Source organism: Crocodylus siamensis, chromosome 6 (genome assembly GCF_052110815.1).
Source record: "Crocodylus siamensis isolate JL-2025a chromosome 6, ASM5211081v1, whole genome shotgun sequence".
Lineage (NCBI taxonomy): Eukaryota > Metazoa > Chordata > Crocodylia > Crocodylidae > Crocodylus > Crocodylus siamensis.
This window is the reverse complement of record NC_143400.1, coordinates 92,722,681-92,738,829: the sequence shown is the minus strand read 5'-3', so window position 1 is coordinate 92,738,829 and position 16,149 is coordinate 92,722,681. Positions and strand designations below refer to the sequence as shown.

Here is a 16,149-nt window from a genome sequence, read left to right as displayed (position 1 = left end):
TGGAGGTTCATCCCAGGTTGCTTATTGGAGTGACTGACTAGTCAGTCACTAGCCAGTAACAGGGGAACCCTTTTTTCATGGATCCCAACAAGCATGTGGCAGCATCCCTGTCTAAGGGCAAATGCAGTGTCATACCTCTTGAGTTTGCCCCAGATGCAGCTGCCTCAGAGTGACTGGGGGGTCTGGCTTCAGTCTTGATGCCTAACCTGAGGTTTCTAACAGTGTTTCCTCCCTCCTTTTCAGACTAAGGAAGAGCAATCTCAGATCACCAGCCAGGTGACTGGGCAGATTGGCTGGAGACGCGAGGGAATTAAGTATCGTCGGAATGAGCTTTTCCTTGATGTACTGGAGAGTGTGAATCTCTTGATGTCACCACAGGGTAAGTAGGAAGGATGAGCCCGGAGTCCAAACCTCCATGTGGGACAGGAGTGTGGACTCTTAATGGGGAGTCGTACACCTCCAGCACGGTGTCAGTGATCTTGTCTTCTCCACCCCAGGGCAGGTTTTGAGTGCGCATGTATCTGGCAGGGTGGTGATGAAGAGCTATCTGAGCGGAATGCCAGAGTGTAAGTTTGGCATGAATGACAAGATCGTCATTGAGAAACAGGGCAAAGGGACTGCAGATGAAACAGGGAAAAGGTAAGAGGGGCTGGAGTAGGGTCCCTTATGAGCCAGGGACGCCCTCAAAGGGTTGCAGTTCCTTCTGATGTTGTAAATAGCTGATCTCTTTCTTCACTTCCAGTAATGATCCCCAGCCATCACCTGAGGAGGCTGCACTGTTGCTGGTCTCCCTAAAGGGTAAAAGGCATCAAAGGACTCCTGGCAGTAGGATGTGCTGCCAGCCAGCCAAAGCTTTGGTGGCATTCCCTACAAGAGGCTGGATTAGACTGGGGTCCTCTGGATCTGTCATGCCTGTACCATATTCATGGGGGAGCCTTGAGTTGGGCGACTAGTACTTCATTCACTCCATGCTCAGTGGTTCTGGCCTGTGCACGGGGAGGTGTTCCCATGTTTGGGATATGCTGCTGCTGGTCCCGAAGAGGTAATAGAGGACAGATGTACAGTGCAGTCCCTCTCTGTAACCAACTTGGGCCAGCCAGATTTGCTGGCCCTTGAGCCTCGGCTAGAATGACCAGTTCAGTGCACTTGTCCCTGCACCAGGTATGCAAATGGAGACTTGCCCTACCCATCCCAGGAGCCTTGTTAGCTTTACCCTTCATGTTGCACCCTCAGTCAGTTCCCTTGCCCTCCTGCTGTAGACAGGCTTGTGCTCTTTCCAGCCTTTCCGTTCAGGACTAGAGCGCTGAAGCAGGCAGTAGCTGGCTACAGCAGTGAGTCTCCTTCCCACTAACACCATTACTGACTGTGTTTCTTTTGTTTTCTGCTGACCCCAGTGAATTGGGCAGGTAGATAATCTGCTTCTGCTGTGTGCGCACTCCTCCCTTTCCTGTCTCTCGCTTTGCGTGACTTGTGCATGTGACGCAGACTTTGGACACTTCCCACAATGGTTCCTGTGACTGAGCTGCTACTTGCCTGTCTCTAAATGCTAGTTCTTCGTTTGGTTCTGAACTGTTGCTCTTTACCCAGTACTTCCAGTCTAGCTGGCTGTAGATAGAAAGATGGACAAAGCCTTGGTGGAGGGTTGCTGCTATGGGGAAATAACATGGCTGGGCAGGCTTCCTGCTGGGGCTGGGACATGGAGAAAACCTTCTCTGGCTGTAGGTAGCCAGTAGCAGGTACCTTGCTCTAGGCTTTCTGCAGGTCGGGTTCTGTAGGCTTGCTGGTAGAAACCCTCACAGCATCCCTACTTGGAAAGGCTATCTCTGGCATGGAAGCAGGAGTGGGGGGTAGACTGTTCAACTTCCTGTGGCTGTACAGTCTTGAGGGGGCAAGAATTGGAGCTGTCACTAGCTGTGGTTACTGGTGAGCAGGAGCAAAGATGTGCATTGCCTCAGGTCTTGACCTTAACAAATTGCAGTGAACCACTATGGAGAAGTTTTGTCTTCTGTCTCCATTCTTACCACAGGGCTTCCCTGTTGCTCCGTTGGAGTGTAGCCTAATCTGGTGAATGGCCTAGTCCATGAATACTGGCCTCCCATGGGTGTGGGAGGGCACCAGGTCCCACAGAGTCTCTCCTCTGACAGGCTAGAAAGGAAGTGGACTTGCTCTTCTGAGGCAGCAGTAAGCAGAGGCCCATGTACAGCTGGCAGTGCCGAGGGCCTACACAGGAAAGCAGCAGCTGACTGGGCTTGTCTAGCCTTGCGTTCACCGAATCCCAAGACAGGCAGTCACTGCTTGCAGAAACGACAGTCAGCTTGCACTTGTGAAACGTGGACACTAACACAGTTGTCCTATTTTCCCAAAGTACTTGCTTCTCTGCTCTGATTCCCGCCTGTATCACACTATCCCTTCACCCCTTCCCTCCAAGCAGCTGACCAAATGAGTGCTGCCTACCTCTGGGCCGTAACAAGGGCAGCTGGTCCAGTCCATGTTAGCCCCTGTTCAGGTGCACTGCACTGAGCCGTGGTTCCCTTTAGTCCATGAGCAGTGCAGGTGGCTCCTAGAGGTAGAACACCAGAATATCGCTGTCTGTGGAAGGGCAGCTGTGTTCTTCACACACCAAACACGCTGTGCTGACTGCCTCAGTTAGGCGGTCTAGAGGTGCATGGAAACCTGAGCCATGGTAGTCCGTGTCTCCCATGAGGAAGCCTCTGATCAGGAAGATGCCACAAGGGTATCCTTGGCCATTGGACTGGGACACTGCTGCACGCAGGAAGGGGGCATCTCTCTTCAGACTGTGCTGCAGGAAGCCTGCTTGGGGCATGGCTGGCAGGGCAGACTTGGGTGCTGTGGGGCCAGCCTGGATTGAGGGTACAGCTGAAAACCAGAGATCTCGGGCAGGTGTCCTAAAGTCTGATCTTGGCAGCTTGAGACGGGGGAACCAGTCTGAACTGGCAGGCCCGTGTCCCCTGAATCTCTTTTCTGCTTTCTCACTTCCTGGACACAGCTGTGATGGCAGAACGCTCTTGTAGACTAGTCTCACCCTGAACCGCAGCCTGGGCAGACTCCACGTGCACCCTGATACTCCTGGGGCTGCAGCTGATACTTTGTCTTGTGTTTCAGTGGCAAACAGTCCATTGCCATCGATGACTGCACTTTCCACCAGTGCGTGCGGCTCAGCAAATTCGATTCGGAGAGGAGCATCAGCTTCATCCCACCTGATGGAGAGTTTGAGCTAATGAGGTAGGGATGCCAGGAGCAAGCAGAGATGCTGTTAGCCTACATGTCAGCTGAGGGCTGCTATGGTGCTGTTAGTCTCCTGCTAACTAGAGTTCCTGGAGCCCTCAATAGGATATTCTGCCCTTGTACCTCATCTTCTCCAAGTCGTGTTCTCCACCAGCTAAAACTGGAGCCTTGCAAACCTTCATGGCATTATGGTGGTACCACTGTTCTACCCTGAAGTCCAGGGCCACCTCATCCACTACCCAGCAGTGCCCAGAGGGTGTAGTTCTTGAGAACCAAGCCCTACCATCAATCTGTGCAGCAGCTGGGAATCCAGGCTCCCAGAGCTGTTCTTGACCATGGCCTCTGCTTCCCCTCTTCCACATGGTTCATTTAAACTTCTCTATGATTTGATGCTCTCCTATCAGCCATGGATGGCCTCCCAACTTGGCTTTGGAAGAGCAGCTGCTATTTGAGGCCCCTGGAGCATCCTCCATGGCAGGCTGTAGTGACCTGTCACTCTCTTGTGTCTGTGCAGATACCGAACCACTAAAGACATCATCCTCCCCTTCCGTGTGATCCCCCTGGTGCGGGAGGTGGGCCGTACCAAGCTGGAAGTGAAGGTGGTGATCAAATCCAACTTCAAGCCCTCCCTGCTTGCCCAGAAGATAGAGGTAAGAGATGAATGACCCCAGAAGAGCACAGCAGGAGGCTTAGCAAGGCCCTAGTGTCTTTGACTTCAGGCTGAGACCAGAAGGAAGCATTACTAGGTCTGGCAAAACTGCCAGAGCCACAGAATGAGGGGCACTAGCCCAGCTCTGTAGACGGCTCCATTCATTCCCCCAGGCCCTGAGCCAGCCCCACGTGCTGTCTTCCAGTTTCCTGCGCGGAGGCTGCTCTCGGAGCATTCCAGAGTTTTGAGCTCTTCGGTGTCTTGCATTTGCCTGATGCTGCCTCAAGCAAGCAGCAAAGAGTGAGGCAACATGCACATCACTACTGGATATGCCACTGCTCTTGGTCTGGGTTGCAGTATAGAGCTTTGTGCCAGACTGCTGTTGACAAGACCCTTGACAGGTCTTTGGTTCCTATGCAGTCTGGTCCCTTGAGACCTACTGCAGTGGGCCCACCCTTGCTCCAAGGGGGCCTGCCAACCAGTGTGGCCTCACTTCCTGAAGCACAGCTGCCTGCCTGAGCTGAAGGGAGAGGCTTCTGGCCGCTCCTGGCCTGGCTCCCTCAACTCCCATGGCCAGTTTGTGCCAGAGGGTTTTGAAGCATCTCCCCAGGCTCTGAAGCCTCTACTCCCTACTAGGTAGAGACCTACTCCAGGACACCTGGAGTGGCATTTGGTATTTAGTCCACACTAACCAGCAGTGGACAGGGCCCTGAAATGGAGGCTGTAGGGAGGACTGAGGCAAGGGGCTACAGGGCCTGGGCAAACTGATGGGGGCCTCATGCACAGCTGCATGCGCTGACCAGACTGAGCCTGCCCATCTGCTCTCTCTTGCAGGTCCGGATCCCAACTCCACTCAACACCAGTGGCGTGCAGGTCATCTGCATGAAGGGGAAGGCCAAGTACAAGGCCAGTGAGAACGCCATTGTCTGGAAGTGAGTGAACCTGGGCCCCAAGTCCACAGCAGGGCACAAATCAGTGCTAGTGGCTCTGCTCTGCCCTGAGCATAGGGGGAGGAGGTGCCACCTAAGCGCTGACTCATCTGGCTCTCTCCACTAGGATTAAGCGCATGGCCGGAATGAAGGAATCCCAGATCAGTGCAGAGATAGAGCTACTGCCCACCAATGACAAGAAGAAATGGGCTCGGCCGCCCATCTCCATGAACTTTGAGGTAAGTGACTTCACACATGCAGGAGCCAGGTCTGCCTCTGCCCTGGGAGCTCTTGTGCAGCTCAGACGTCTAGGGAGACGCAGGTGTGAGCAGGGATTGAAGCCGCCTCCATTGTTGATCTCTGATAGAGGGCAGAGCTTTTCCCCAACGGGCACTAGAGCTCTTTGCCCCCTTACTCCTTTGCCCCCTTACTCCTTTGCCCCCTTACTCCTTTGCCCCCTTACTCCTTTGCCCCCTTACTCCTTTGCCCCCTTACTCCTTTGCCCCCTTACTCCTTTGCCCCCTTACTCCTTTGCCCCCTTACTCCTTTTTGCTTTTCCCCAATGTGCACTAGAGCCCATTGCCCTCTTACTCAGATGTGGGCCTGAGCAGTGGTTCTCCTGGTCTGTGTTCCTGCAGTTCCTGTCAGCCTGGCTCAACCTTTGTTGCTTTGTTCTTTTGCCCAGGTCCCGTTCGCACCTTCTGGGCTGAAGGTGCGTTACCTGAAAGTCTTTGAGCCAAAGCTGAACTACAGTGACCACGATGTGATAAAATGGGTGAGATACATTGGCAGGAGCGGGATCTATGAGACCAGATGCTAGCCCCGAGAGGCTGGCGGGCTCCCTCTCTCCCCAGCCAACCCCCCAGTCTCCTCAGTCTCCAAGTACGTTCAGAGAACATCCATCTGGCCCCCTCTGCACATGGATTGACAGATGCCCGTGGCTCCTCTTGGGAACGGACTCATCTGCCTGTGACCTGTCACAGCCGAAGTTCAGAACCCAGCCATGGACAGGAGGAGCGTCGTCAACCTCCTGCTTTCTGTCCCAGGGCAGGGAAGGGCTAGTCTAACCACATCCCTCGTGATCTTTCTAGGGAACGTCCACCATTAAACTCCCTCTTCTGTTGGTGTCTCACTACTTGCATCTTATCCTAGTATTTTTGAAGTTCTTGTGCATATGTACTCGTAGAATAGGCCTGAAAAACCATAGACTGGACAAATCTGAGTTGACGCTAACCTGGCTCTGTACTAGCTATTGCTGTTGTGGTAGGTGTTGCTATATGCTCTGAGGCGCCAAAGGGGGTGCTGGGCTTTTGGGCCTGGCCACCTTTTTGTTTCTTGCAAAGTCTTCAGTAACGAGTCCTGCTGCAGGGAGGTTTGTGACCAAACAGCATGAGGGTTTGCCCCCTTGCTGGTGTGTATGTGGGTGGCGCAGCATTTCAAAGCCCATGCCAGGTCCTTTTGGAGCACTTTCCCACCCCTCCATGTCCCTCACCTGCTGGCTCGCTCAAGCCAGAAGCTGTCCCGTCACTGCACGGCACCAGGGTGTGGGGCAGCCTAACTCTCCGGGATGGGAATGATGGGGTCCGTCCTCCAGTCTGTAATGGAAATGGCCAGTAAGAGCCCGAGCCCCTGCCCCAGCTGCCACTCTCCACACTTCTACTGATGCTTCTGGGCCCATAGGAATGCTGCTGCTACCCACAATCCTCTGCTTCTGATAGTGTGGTCTCCATTTCGTACAGTTTGTGATTTTTGTCCGGTTCTAGACCTAATAAAGTATGTAGAATGGATATGGCTGCTTGTGCTGCTGTCCCTGGGCTGCGGAGGAGCTGGGGCTGGGGTCTTCCAATCACCGAGGAAGGGAAGCTGGTGGGTGAAATGGAAGGGGCAGGAGCAGCTCCTCCGGCTGCAGCAGCACTGCTCACTTGGCCGCTAGCTTCCCTGACTTGGCTGCAGTAGGGAGCCCTGCCACAAGATACTGGTCTCTGCCCTGGTGCCTGTAGGCAACTTCTCTGGGACTTTGTGGCTTCCCCTTGCCCAGGACCAGAGGCACAGACCCCTGGTTGTGTAGACTTTGGATCTGGGTCTGGGTGCCTCTGCTCCAGTGAAGTGAGGCTGCCGCCTGTGACCCATGTTCCCAGAGGCGGGCATGGGTGAAGTTCTCCACTGGACAGGCTCAGGCAAGCACCTCTGCTCACCCCTGCAGCAGCGGGTGCCAGCGTAATAGCTCATGGTAGCCTTGCTTTTGCCAAGCACTAGAGCTTGTGTCCTGGATGGCTCCTTGCCACTGCACTGCTCTGCCTAGCCTGTGTGAGCCTCACTTCTGGCTGGAAGCTCCTGAAGTGTAGTAGCTGCATGTCAGCCCTACTTGCTAACCAGGTGCTCTGCAAGGACAGGGTTGTTACCAGCCCCACTGGGTCTAGGTCCCCCTCTGCTGAAGTGAGGTCTGAGCCCAGTGCCCCCCACCTGTGATGGGTAAGCGGTGGTGCTATGTGAGTACTTGCAGCTGGGTGCTCCCAGGCTCTGGGCCTGCCGCACCCTGTGCCCTGTCCCAGGAAGAGATGTCTGCATGGAGCTCCCTGCATCAGGCACGGAGCCCAGCCAGGCAGAGGAAGGCTGGGAAAGGAGGGTGCATGTAACATGTGGCTCCAAGGTTTCCCCCTCACCCCGACACGTGGCTGTCCTTATGCAGAACAAAGGAGGGGAGCCTGCTGCTACATCACAAAGCCACGTGCTGAAATGGGATCCTGGTGGGCTCTGCCAGCTGCCCTGCCTCGGCAACAGCGTCGTGTCTTGCGGGAGCCGATGTTCTAACGGGCTAGAAGACTGGGTTATTGTTTGCTGTGCCCTGCACCAGAGCCTGGGCACGAAGCACACAAGGGCCTTTATTCTCTGCTAGGAGGGGAGCATGTGTGCCTGGAGGGCAAGCCTGAAGTGAGGCTGGTAGAAAGTAGCCCTTGAGTGTCTGCATCCAAAGCAAACTGCTCCTGTGCTGTGCTTGGCCCCATGCCATCTGGGCCTGTGGCACTGGGCAGCAGGGCAACACCACCTCCGCTCTGTTCCCTGCCCGTGGACAATCCTCCCAGCCCTGGTGGCTTTCCAAGGGGGAACATTTTTGTCCCCTTTCCGCCATGTTTCCGGCAAGGTTAGCCTCAGCCCTCCCCTGTGCATGGCAGTGAGATTAGCTCAGCCTGTTTTCTAGGGGCATCCAGGAGCCCCCTGAGCCCCGGCCCTTGGGGCCGCAGGGCTACAGGACTGGGGCTGGGTGGGGGGCATCCAGCCCTGGCCTCTTTGGGGGACAGGGTTCCCACATGCAGGCCCACAGCCCTGGCCCTGGCCAGGACCCTCCTCCCTCGCACGAGGTGACGGGGGCCCAGCAAAAGATTCAGAGGCCAGATCCAGGACCCCCAGTGGAGTGTCAGTGCTCAGTCCTGTGAAGTGAGATGTTCGCACCCTGCACTGCCAGGAAGGGGCTGGGGCTGGGGCTGGGGTGTGGGTGAGAATCTGGGAGCGGAGCAGAGCACAACTTCCCATCCCACGCAGATGGATCCAGTCTAGCAGGGCTGGGGCTGCCTGGCGCTCCAGGCAGACGTGCGCTCATGCGGGGCAGGTCTGGGAGGCCCCCGGCGCAGGACTGTCGGGGATCAGCTGTACTTGGGAGGGCAGAGCTGAGCCAGGCCATGTCCCTGGGACCTCCTGTCCCCAGCCAGCCATGGAGTGGGGGCCTGCAGGCAGCAGTTGCTCTGCTCTCCCTCCTCCTCCTCCTGCTGCCAGCTGCTCTGTGGATCCTGCAAACATCTGGCTGGGACCCAGGGGTGAGTGGAGACCCTGTGCCCCCACCCCTGAGGTCCTCTTGCTCCTTGGGGACCCCATGGGCTTGCCCCCTTGCTTGGGAAAGGGGAAACCTAGGAGGTGAAGGGCTGGGGCAGGGACCCCCGCGCTGAACGGGGAGCACTTAGACCTTCCAGCCAGAGTGCTGCCTGCCTGAGCTGGTGGGAGTCCGTGCCATGGAGCAGCCCTTGCTGGTGGTGCCCCTGGGGGTGGGCAGGCTACAGCTTTGGGCCATGTGGTGCAGGGGGCCCTGGGTGGAGGCAGGGGGCAGGCCGGGTGTAGGCTGGGGGCGGCAGAGGTGCAGGGCAGCACTCAGCGGCTCCTTTGCCTGCAGGCTGGCGCAGCGCCTGCTTCAGGCCCCACTGCAGCCCACGGAGGCAACAGAGACGTGGCCAGGAGGAGGTGCTACGCCATCAACCCACTGGGCCACAAGTGGGACCATGTTAACTTGACCTATCGGTGAGTGCGTGGGGGCCCTGCGCTCCCAGGGCAGCCTGGGTCGGTGCCTGCGGCTGGGGCAGACCCCCTGCCTCTGGCCCTGCTTGCTCTCCTCTACAGCGTCCCTGCGCCACTTCCCCACAGCCCTGCTGCGTCTCCCAGGCTCCTGATCCCTCCACCCCAGCCTGTCCCAGAGGGGGTGACTCGTTCCCTGAGGTCCTGGGCTCAGCACGGTGACGCCCACGCAGATGCCCTGAGCACAGAGCTCCAGGCCAGGGCCCAGCACGGTGCGGGGAACGGGCCCTGCCATCACCCAGCGCCAGCGCCTCCCTGACCCCTAACGCCAAGCAGCGCAACCCATGGCAAGCCCCTGCCCCATGGGGATAGGTGGGTAGAGATGGAAAATGGGGCCCCAAGGGCAGCTGCTGCCTTTCAGTGGGCACCAGGGGCTGGGTGCTGAGATCAAGGGAGATGGTCAGGGCCTGCAGCCGTGTGAAAGCTGTTGGCGCGGCCCGGGCAGCTGGCACCCCGGCCTGGACAGCTGGCAGAGCCCAGGACCTGCCCCTGCAGGCGGTGGGAGAGGCAGTGGTGCCGGCTGACGCCCCCCACGTCCCTGGCCTGGCAGGATCACGCGCTTCCTCAGCACACTGAACAGGGGCGACACGGAGACAGCCATCGCTGCCGCCTTCTGCGTGTGGAGCGACGTCTCGCCCCTCCGCTTCCGGCGCCCGCCCCCCGCGCAGCCGGCCGACATCCCCATCGGTAGGGACGGCCCGTGCGCTGCGAGGGACTGGGCTGCCCTGGCCATCCCACGCCCTTCCACCCCACGGCCCGTCTCCCACCCATCGCTGCGGGGCGCTCGACCTCAAGCGCTGTGACACCATGCCCACCCTGCAGCAGGATAAGGAGCATGGGAGCTTTGAGCTCCTTCGCCAGGACCAGCTGAGCCTCAGCAGAGCATCCAGCAGCATCTCAAGACCTCTGGACACAGGCAACGGGCTTTCACGGACTGGAGGCCTGTCTCGGCGAGCTGGGGCCCTGCCCTGCCCTGCCCTGCCGCTGGCACAAGCCCTGAGCTCGGCACCCCTGGGAGCAGGGTGCCCCAGCCCAGCAGACTCGGTCGAGGGACTGTGCCCCGCCGGCCTCGCATCCCTCTGGTTGCTCAGGCAGGTTTCTACACCTTCAACCACACGGACTGCTGGTCCTCGCTGCTGCACCGCTGCTTCGACGGGCTGAAGGGGGAGCTGGCCCATGCCTTCCTGCCACCCTGCAGGGAGAGCCACTTCGACAACCATGAGTTCTGGATCCTGGGCCGCTCGCGCTTCAGCTGGAAACAAGGTAGGTGGGACCCCGGGGTGGCCAGGCACCAGCAAGGGCTCAGCTCTTGGACCCCCTCTGCACCCTGCCAGAGGGACCACACCTGCCTGCCTTCCCCTCCCCTGGTGTGAGCAGCCCCCCCTCCAGCCCGTGGTTCCCCAGCAGGGCTGCTGCTCCCACGTAGGGGCAGGGAGCAGAAAGCAGAGCAGGCAGGGGAAGGAGACTGGTGTGGCACTGGGGTAGGATGTGGGGCTTACTTTGTGGCCTGCCTGCCTAAAAAGCTCGGCCCCCACTGCTTGAGCGCGAGGCCATCCAACTGGTAGCCTGCAAGCCACACACAGACGTGAGGGGTGAAAATGCAGCCCCCGTGCTCCTGCCCCACGGCTCCGACTGTGACTGGGCAGTGACCGCACCTGCCCTTGGCACGGAGGGTCCAAGCGCATCACCTGGCAAGCTCCCCCTGCACTCGAGGCCTCCATGCTCGTGGGATGGTGCCCTGCACGAGACGTACGTGGGCATCCTTTGTATAGCAGCCATGCAGGTGGACCCATTTAAGTGCATTGCCCCAGCCCTGCCAGCGCACTGGTTGTCATCTTCATGCTGCTGCCAGCGCCCCCGTGGGCCCATTCTGCCCCTCTCCAGGCCTCAGCAGCTGCCTGGCAAGGGCAGGGGGCTGTCAGCGGTGGGCTGTGTTGGAGCATGTTCCATGTACGTCAGGTTCCCAGATCCCATCGGGCTGCAGGGCGAATGCCCAGGGCTAAACCCATCTCCCCAGGAGCGGGAAAGGGACTGTGTACACGTGGAAGGAGGGAGTCATGCCCCCAGATGCCCAGGGGTGGATGAAAGGACCCCTGGTGCGGGAGGGTGGGAAAACAGCCAGGCAAGGTCCCTGGCATGCCTGTGCTTGGCAGGGGTCTGGATGAACAACCTAGTCCAGGTGGCTGCTCATGAGATTGGCCATGCCCTGGGCCTGTGGCATTCCCAAGATTTCCATGCCCTCATGCGCCCAAATGCCACCTACAGCCGGACAAGGCGCATCAGCCAGGACGACGTCTGGGCCGTGCAGCGACTGTACGGTACAGGGGAAGCACCGGAGTGACCACACGGGCTGTTTGGCATCGGGAGAGGGGACCACTCAGCTCTGGGGGCTGCTTGCGTCCAGCCACACGCCGGGGACCCAGTGCTGCTGTGCTGTTACCCTGGCTGGAAGAGCATGGGCCTGGCTCTGCTCCTTAGCACCAGTGAGCATGTCAGCGCTGGGTCGGGGGGAGGCAAACAAGGGCTGCCCAGGGGAAAGGGGTGAAGCGCGTGCTGGGGATGGGATGGGAGCCGTGTCTTGGGCAGCTCTGCCCTGACGCTGCTGGAAGTGGGGAGCGCCCAGCAGCCGTGGTCCTGGGGGGCAGAAGGTGGCTTCCCCCAGGCGCTGCCTGCGAGGCCTCGCACGGGCACTGGCCAACCCCTTCTGCAACCCCGCAGGCTGCGTGGATGAGACGCAGCGGTGCGAGGCCTGGGCCCGCCTGGGGTTCTGCGCGCGCCAGCCAGCCTTCATGAAGAGGCACTGCCCGAAGATCTGCAACTCCTGCTTCGGTGAGGTGCCCCCGCCCTGCAGCCCCGCAGTGGCACGGCCCATGGCAGCCAGCTCCCCACAGAGCCCCCAGCTGGGGGTTGTCCTCCTGCCCAGCCCCCCCAGGGCAAAGTCCTCCTGGCACCCCCTCATGTCCCGCTGATGCTGCCCCTGCCAGGCCTGCAGAGACCTTCCCGCGGGGACAGAGGGCGTGCAGGGGTGGGTGCAAGGCCCCAGAGCTGCTGGTGTCGCTGCTCTGTATGTCTCTCTGTCTTCCAGAGTCCCCCGCTGCCCCCCCAACTCCCCCGGCCCAGCCTCCCCACGCCAGGTACATCTCCAAAGGCAGAGTCATCACCTTCCACTGTGGGCTGAACTCCTCCAGGCCGCACCTGCACGTCAGGTGAGATGCAGCAGGGGAGGGGCTGGGCTGCACCCTTCCCACAGTCACTCCAACAACCCTGACCCCGAGCTGCCTACGCCCCAGCCCCACCCTTGGCCTCTGCAAGCAGACCTCTTCCATGGGGCAGGGAGCTGCTCCTGGAGCTGTGGAGGAAGGGGGAGGGCGGCTGCTTCCGGACGCAGAGCAGATGGGGGGCCCTGGCAGCTGAGCTGGGATGTCTTGTATGGCAGCGGGTGCCGGGGGCCTTGGTTCTGATCAAGCCTGTATAAAACCAGTCCCTGCATCTTTACTGCTGCATCAACTGCGCGCCCCTCCCTGAGCAGCAGGCCGGCAGGCAGCGAGGTGGGCGCTCAGCAGTGTCTGGAGGAGGCTGGCAGAGAGAAGGCACTCGCACCTGCGCGGGCACGCTGGCAGCTGTAGCTGGCTGAGAGCAGCTATGCTGGACTTCTCGCCACGGCCCCCTTTCTCCACAGGTGGTACAAAGATCGGGAGCTCCTTTCCCGCTCCGTGCCCGGCTTGGAGCTGCTGCCGTGCCAGGGGCTGCACATTCTTGCCACTGAGCTCAGCAAGGGGTGGGACACGTGCCTGGTCCTCTGCGCCGGCAAGATCCTCCATGCGAATTCCTGGCAGATCAAGCTCAAGGCCAGCATCCCTTAGCTCCAACCCAGCCATGCAGGCCCCACGGGGATGTGCAAGGGAGCACACAAGCCCAGTCCACAGGGCAGTGAGACGTGTGCGATCCTCACTGTGTGCCCCCCGGCTCCTAGCAGGGGTCTCCCACTGCAAAGGGGCCTGACCCACCTCTCCTCCTCCTCTTGCACTCGCACCAGGGCTGTCCAAATGGCAGAGGACCCCAACCCCCCAGGACGACTCCTCCCCTGGGCCCAGCAGGAGTCACGGTGCTTGCTATTCCTGGCCCTGGGACAGCAATTTCCTGCCTGTCTGCTGGGAGAGGGTGGGATGCTCCTCTCTCTTCACTCACATGCATTATCCAGGGGGTCCCTCCTGCAGCAAGAAGGTAGCAGTGAGCTCTTTCGTGTCCCCTCTTCCCCTGCCCCTCAGCTTCCTGCTTCCACCCTGGATCGTTTCTGCTGTAGCCCTGGCAAACCAGGCACTGAATTAAAACCCAGATGCAAACCCCAGCGGTGTTTCTCTGCCCTCCTTCTTGGAACTGCGCTGCCCTTTGTAAGCCGTGATCCTGGCGCTCCCAGTGACTGCTAGGCTGACTGCAGTTAGTGGCAAAATCTTTGCTTTTGCAAGGGCAGCTTGCACGGGAAAGTGTGTGCGTGCATGCGTGTGTGGCGCGGGTGTTTCCTGGAATGACGCCCAGTGACCGCAAACAGGGGGCGGGGGACTCTGCCTGCCAGAGGCCACTTTGGGACTGGCCGCCACAGACTTTGGATGGTTTCTCTGCTGTTCACCAGCCCCCTCTGGTGCCCAGCTGGGACTCTGTCGCCTGTGGGCTGTAGCTGGCGGTGACTGCTGCCGCCTTGCTGGGCAGAAGTGCTCCTCTCTCCCGCCATCCTGCTGAGCAGGGGACAGATGTGAGGGGGATGACAGCAGATGTGGCATTTTAAAAGTGCTTTCTCCCAAATTTTAGTGGGCTCCTCAGCCCTCCTTTGAAGCCCATGCTCTCTGGTATAAGAGTCACGCTGGAACTGCTCTAAGGTACTCGATCCTATGGTGAGGGGTACAGGATGCAATGAACTGGGATAGTTCAAATCATTGCTGCTAAAGACACTGCATTGGAAGGAGCTCCTGGGCCGAAATCTGCTGTTTTGAAAGCCTAGCATCCGTGGACAGCGGGTCCAGGTAGCCCACGGGCCTTTTAAAGGCAGAGCTAGGTGCAAGGACGAACCAGTATGAACGATGTAAAGCAGTAGCTGAGAGAGAGGTTTCCAGTCTTCCCGCTACAGTTTTTATTTCTTCATACGGGGGCAGCTTTGCACTGAGGGAGACAGCCATCACTGTCACCTGATCCTGGGGAAGATGGGGTTTAGAAACAGAAAGACATCCTCAGCCTGCCCTGCCCTGGTGGCACTCTGGGGCCACGGCTTTATGCCCACCTCCTTGGGCTTTCCTGGCCAGCCAGCAGGCCCTGCGGCCCAGGGGTGGTTCCGGGGGGTGCACTTGCACCCTGGATTGATTCCTGCTGCATCCAAAGTTTTAAAGCAACTGTCTAGCAGCCACAGCAGCGTTTATAGTCGGGCCCGGCTGAGTGAGTCATTTGACTTCATAGCTTGTTGCCCTAGAACTGATCCCTCCTAAACTCTTCACTCTACAGGTGTTAACGACCCTCTTCTTTTTCATTATCTTGCTGCTCCACCTGTCAAGCTATCCCTTGTTCTGCAGCCTGTTTGCTGTTCCTGGTAGCAGCAGCTCCTATTTAACAGCCCTGCAGCTTGTTTTTAACTCACTCCAAAGATTCACACAAGGTTAGGGGCTGGAAAGGACCTTGAGATCCTTGGGTCCAGCCCCCCTGCTCTGGGTAGGAAAGACAGCTGGGGTCAAATCACCCCAGCAAGGTGGGTGTCCAGTCTCCTACTGAAGATCTCCACAGTAGGTGCCTGCACCACCTGGCTGGGAGTCTATTCCAGAGTCTGGGAACACGAATCATGAAGAAGTTTTTCCTTATATCCAGTCTGAAACCTCCTTCTAGTTTATGTCCATTGATGCTGGTCTTCCCCTGGGGCGCTTTGGTGAATAGTTGTTCACCTAGCCCCTGCTGCTCACCCTGATATATTTCTAAGCTGCCACCAAATCTCCCCAAAGTCTTCTCTTTTCTAGGCTGAACAGTCTCATACCTGTCAGCCTCTCCTCATAGGGCTTGCTCTTCAGGCCTCTAATCATACGAGTGGCCCTCCTCTAGACTCCCTCAAGCTTCTCCACATCCTTCTTGAAGTGGTGCCCAGAACCGGACGCAGTCCTCCGGCCGCAGCCTCACCAAAGCTGAGTAGAGCGGGAGAAAAACTTCCTTAGTTTTGCTTGAGATGCACTAGTTGATGCACGCCAGCGTAGCGCTTGCTCTGCTAACCGCAGCATCACACCGGTGGCTCATATTCATTTTACAGTCAATTACGACCCCAGGTCCCTTTCAGACATGGTGCTTGCTAGTGTAGCGCCACTGAGCCTATAAGTTTGTCGCAGATTTTTCCTCCCCAGATGGAGCATTTGACGCTTCTCAGTGCTGAACAGCATCTGCTTCCAACTAATATGTTGAGGGCTGCCTGGATCCTCAGCCTCCTTTGACGCGTGGCCACGCTTCCCCACAGCTTCGTGGCATCGGTGAGCTTTGCCAGTTTGCTTTTCACCCCCGCATCCAGGGCCTCGATGAAGATGCGTCGGTCCAAGTCCCGAACCCTGGGAGACCGTGCTGGCCAGGCCGACATGGTCTTACTGCGAACTTCCACTGAAGCTCTGCTTCTTCTGGCTTCGATCTTCAACTGAATGGTCCAGGCTGAGGAGAAAAGCTTCTGGTTTATTTGTAACCGGAGAAAACTAGGGACGGTGTCATGCGCCATCCTGCACCTCCCCCTCGCAAAGTCCTAGATCCGCCCACGCCCGAGGCTGCCCCGGAGGCGTCGGGCATGTGTCTGGCTGCAGGCCCGGGGCTGCCCCCCACGAGGGAAACGAGGTGGACGGCAGCACTGCGCATGCGCCCCCCGCGCAAGGCGGGAAGCCTCGCCGCTGCAGGCCCCCATTCCCAGCAGGCCCCGCGCCTCGCGGACTCCATGTCCCAGCAGCCCCCGCGCGTCCTCATTCCCGGCAGCCCTTGCGC

At 58.9% G+C, this 16,149-nt stretch overlaps 2 protein-coding genes across 3 annotated transcripts in view; both read left to right on the top strand.

The window, feature by feature from the left end:
- Nucleotides 1-6,611, top strand: part of AP2M1 (adaptor related protein complex 2 subunit mu 1) — a 35,979-nt gene extending 29,368 nt beyond the window's left edge. For both annotated transcript variants that reach the window (XM_090051674.1, XM_090051675.1), the window contains exons 5-11: nt 244-379; nt 498-639; nt 3,124-3,243; nt 3,761-3,896; nt 4,730-4,827; nt 4,952-5,063; nt 5,510-6,611. In XM_090051674.1, coding sequence (XP_089907800.1) covers nt 244-379; nt 498-639; nt 3,124-3,243; nt 3,761-3,896; nt 4,730-4,827; nt 4,952-5,063; nt 5,510-5,644 — 879 coding nt within the window. In that variant the 3' untranslated portion in view covers nt 5,645-6,611. The remainder of the gene's footprint in view (nt 1-243; nt 380-497; nt 640-3,123; nt 3,244-3,760; nt 3,897-4,729; nt 4,828-4,951; nt 5,064-5,509) is intronic.
- A 2,217-nt stretch (nt 6,612-8,828) lies between these two features.
- LOC149863187 (matrix metalloproteinase-23-like) lies at nt 8,829-12,316 on the top strand. Its single transcript, XM_090054138.1, has 6 exons — nt 8,829-8,861; nt 8,987-9,111; nt 9,716-9,852; nt 10,261-10,428; nt 11,319-11,483; nt 11,884-12,316. The coding sequence occupies exons 1-6, from the start codon at nt 8,829-8,831 to the stop codon at nt 12,132-12,134; spliced, it is 879 nt and encodes a 292-aa protein (XP_089910264.1). The 3' UTR covers nt 12,135-12,316.
- Nucleotides 12,317-16,149: the final 3,833 nt, after the last annotated feature.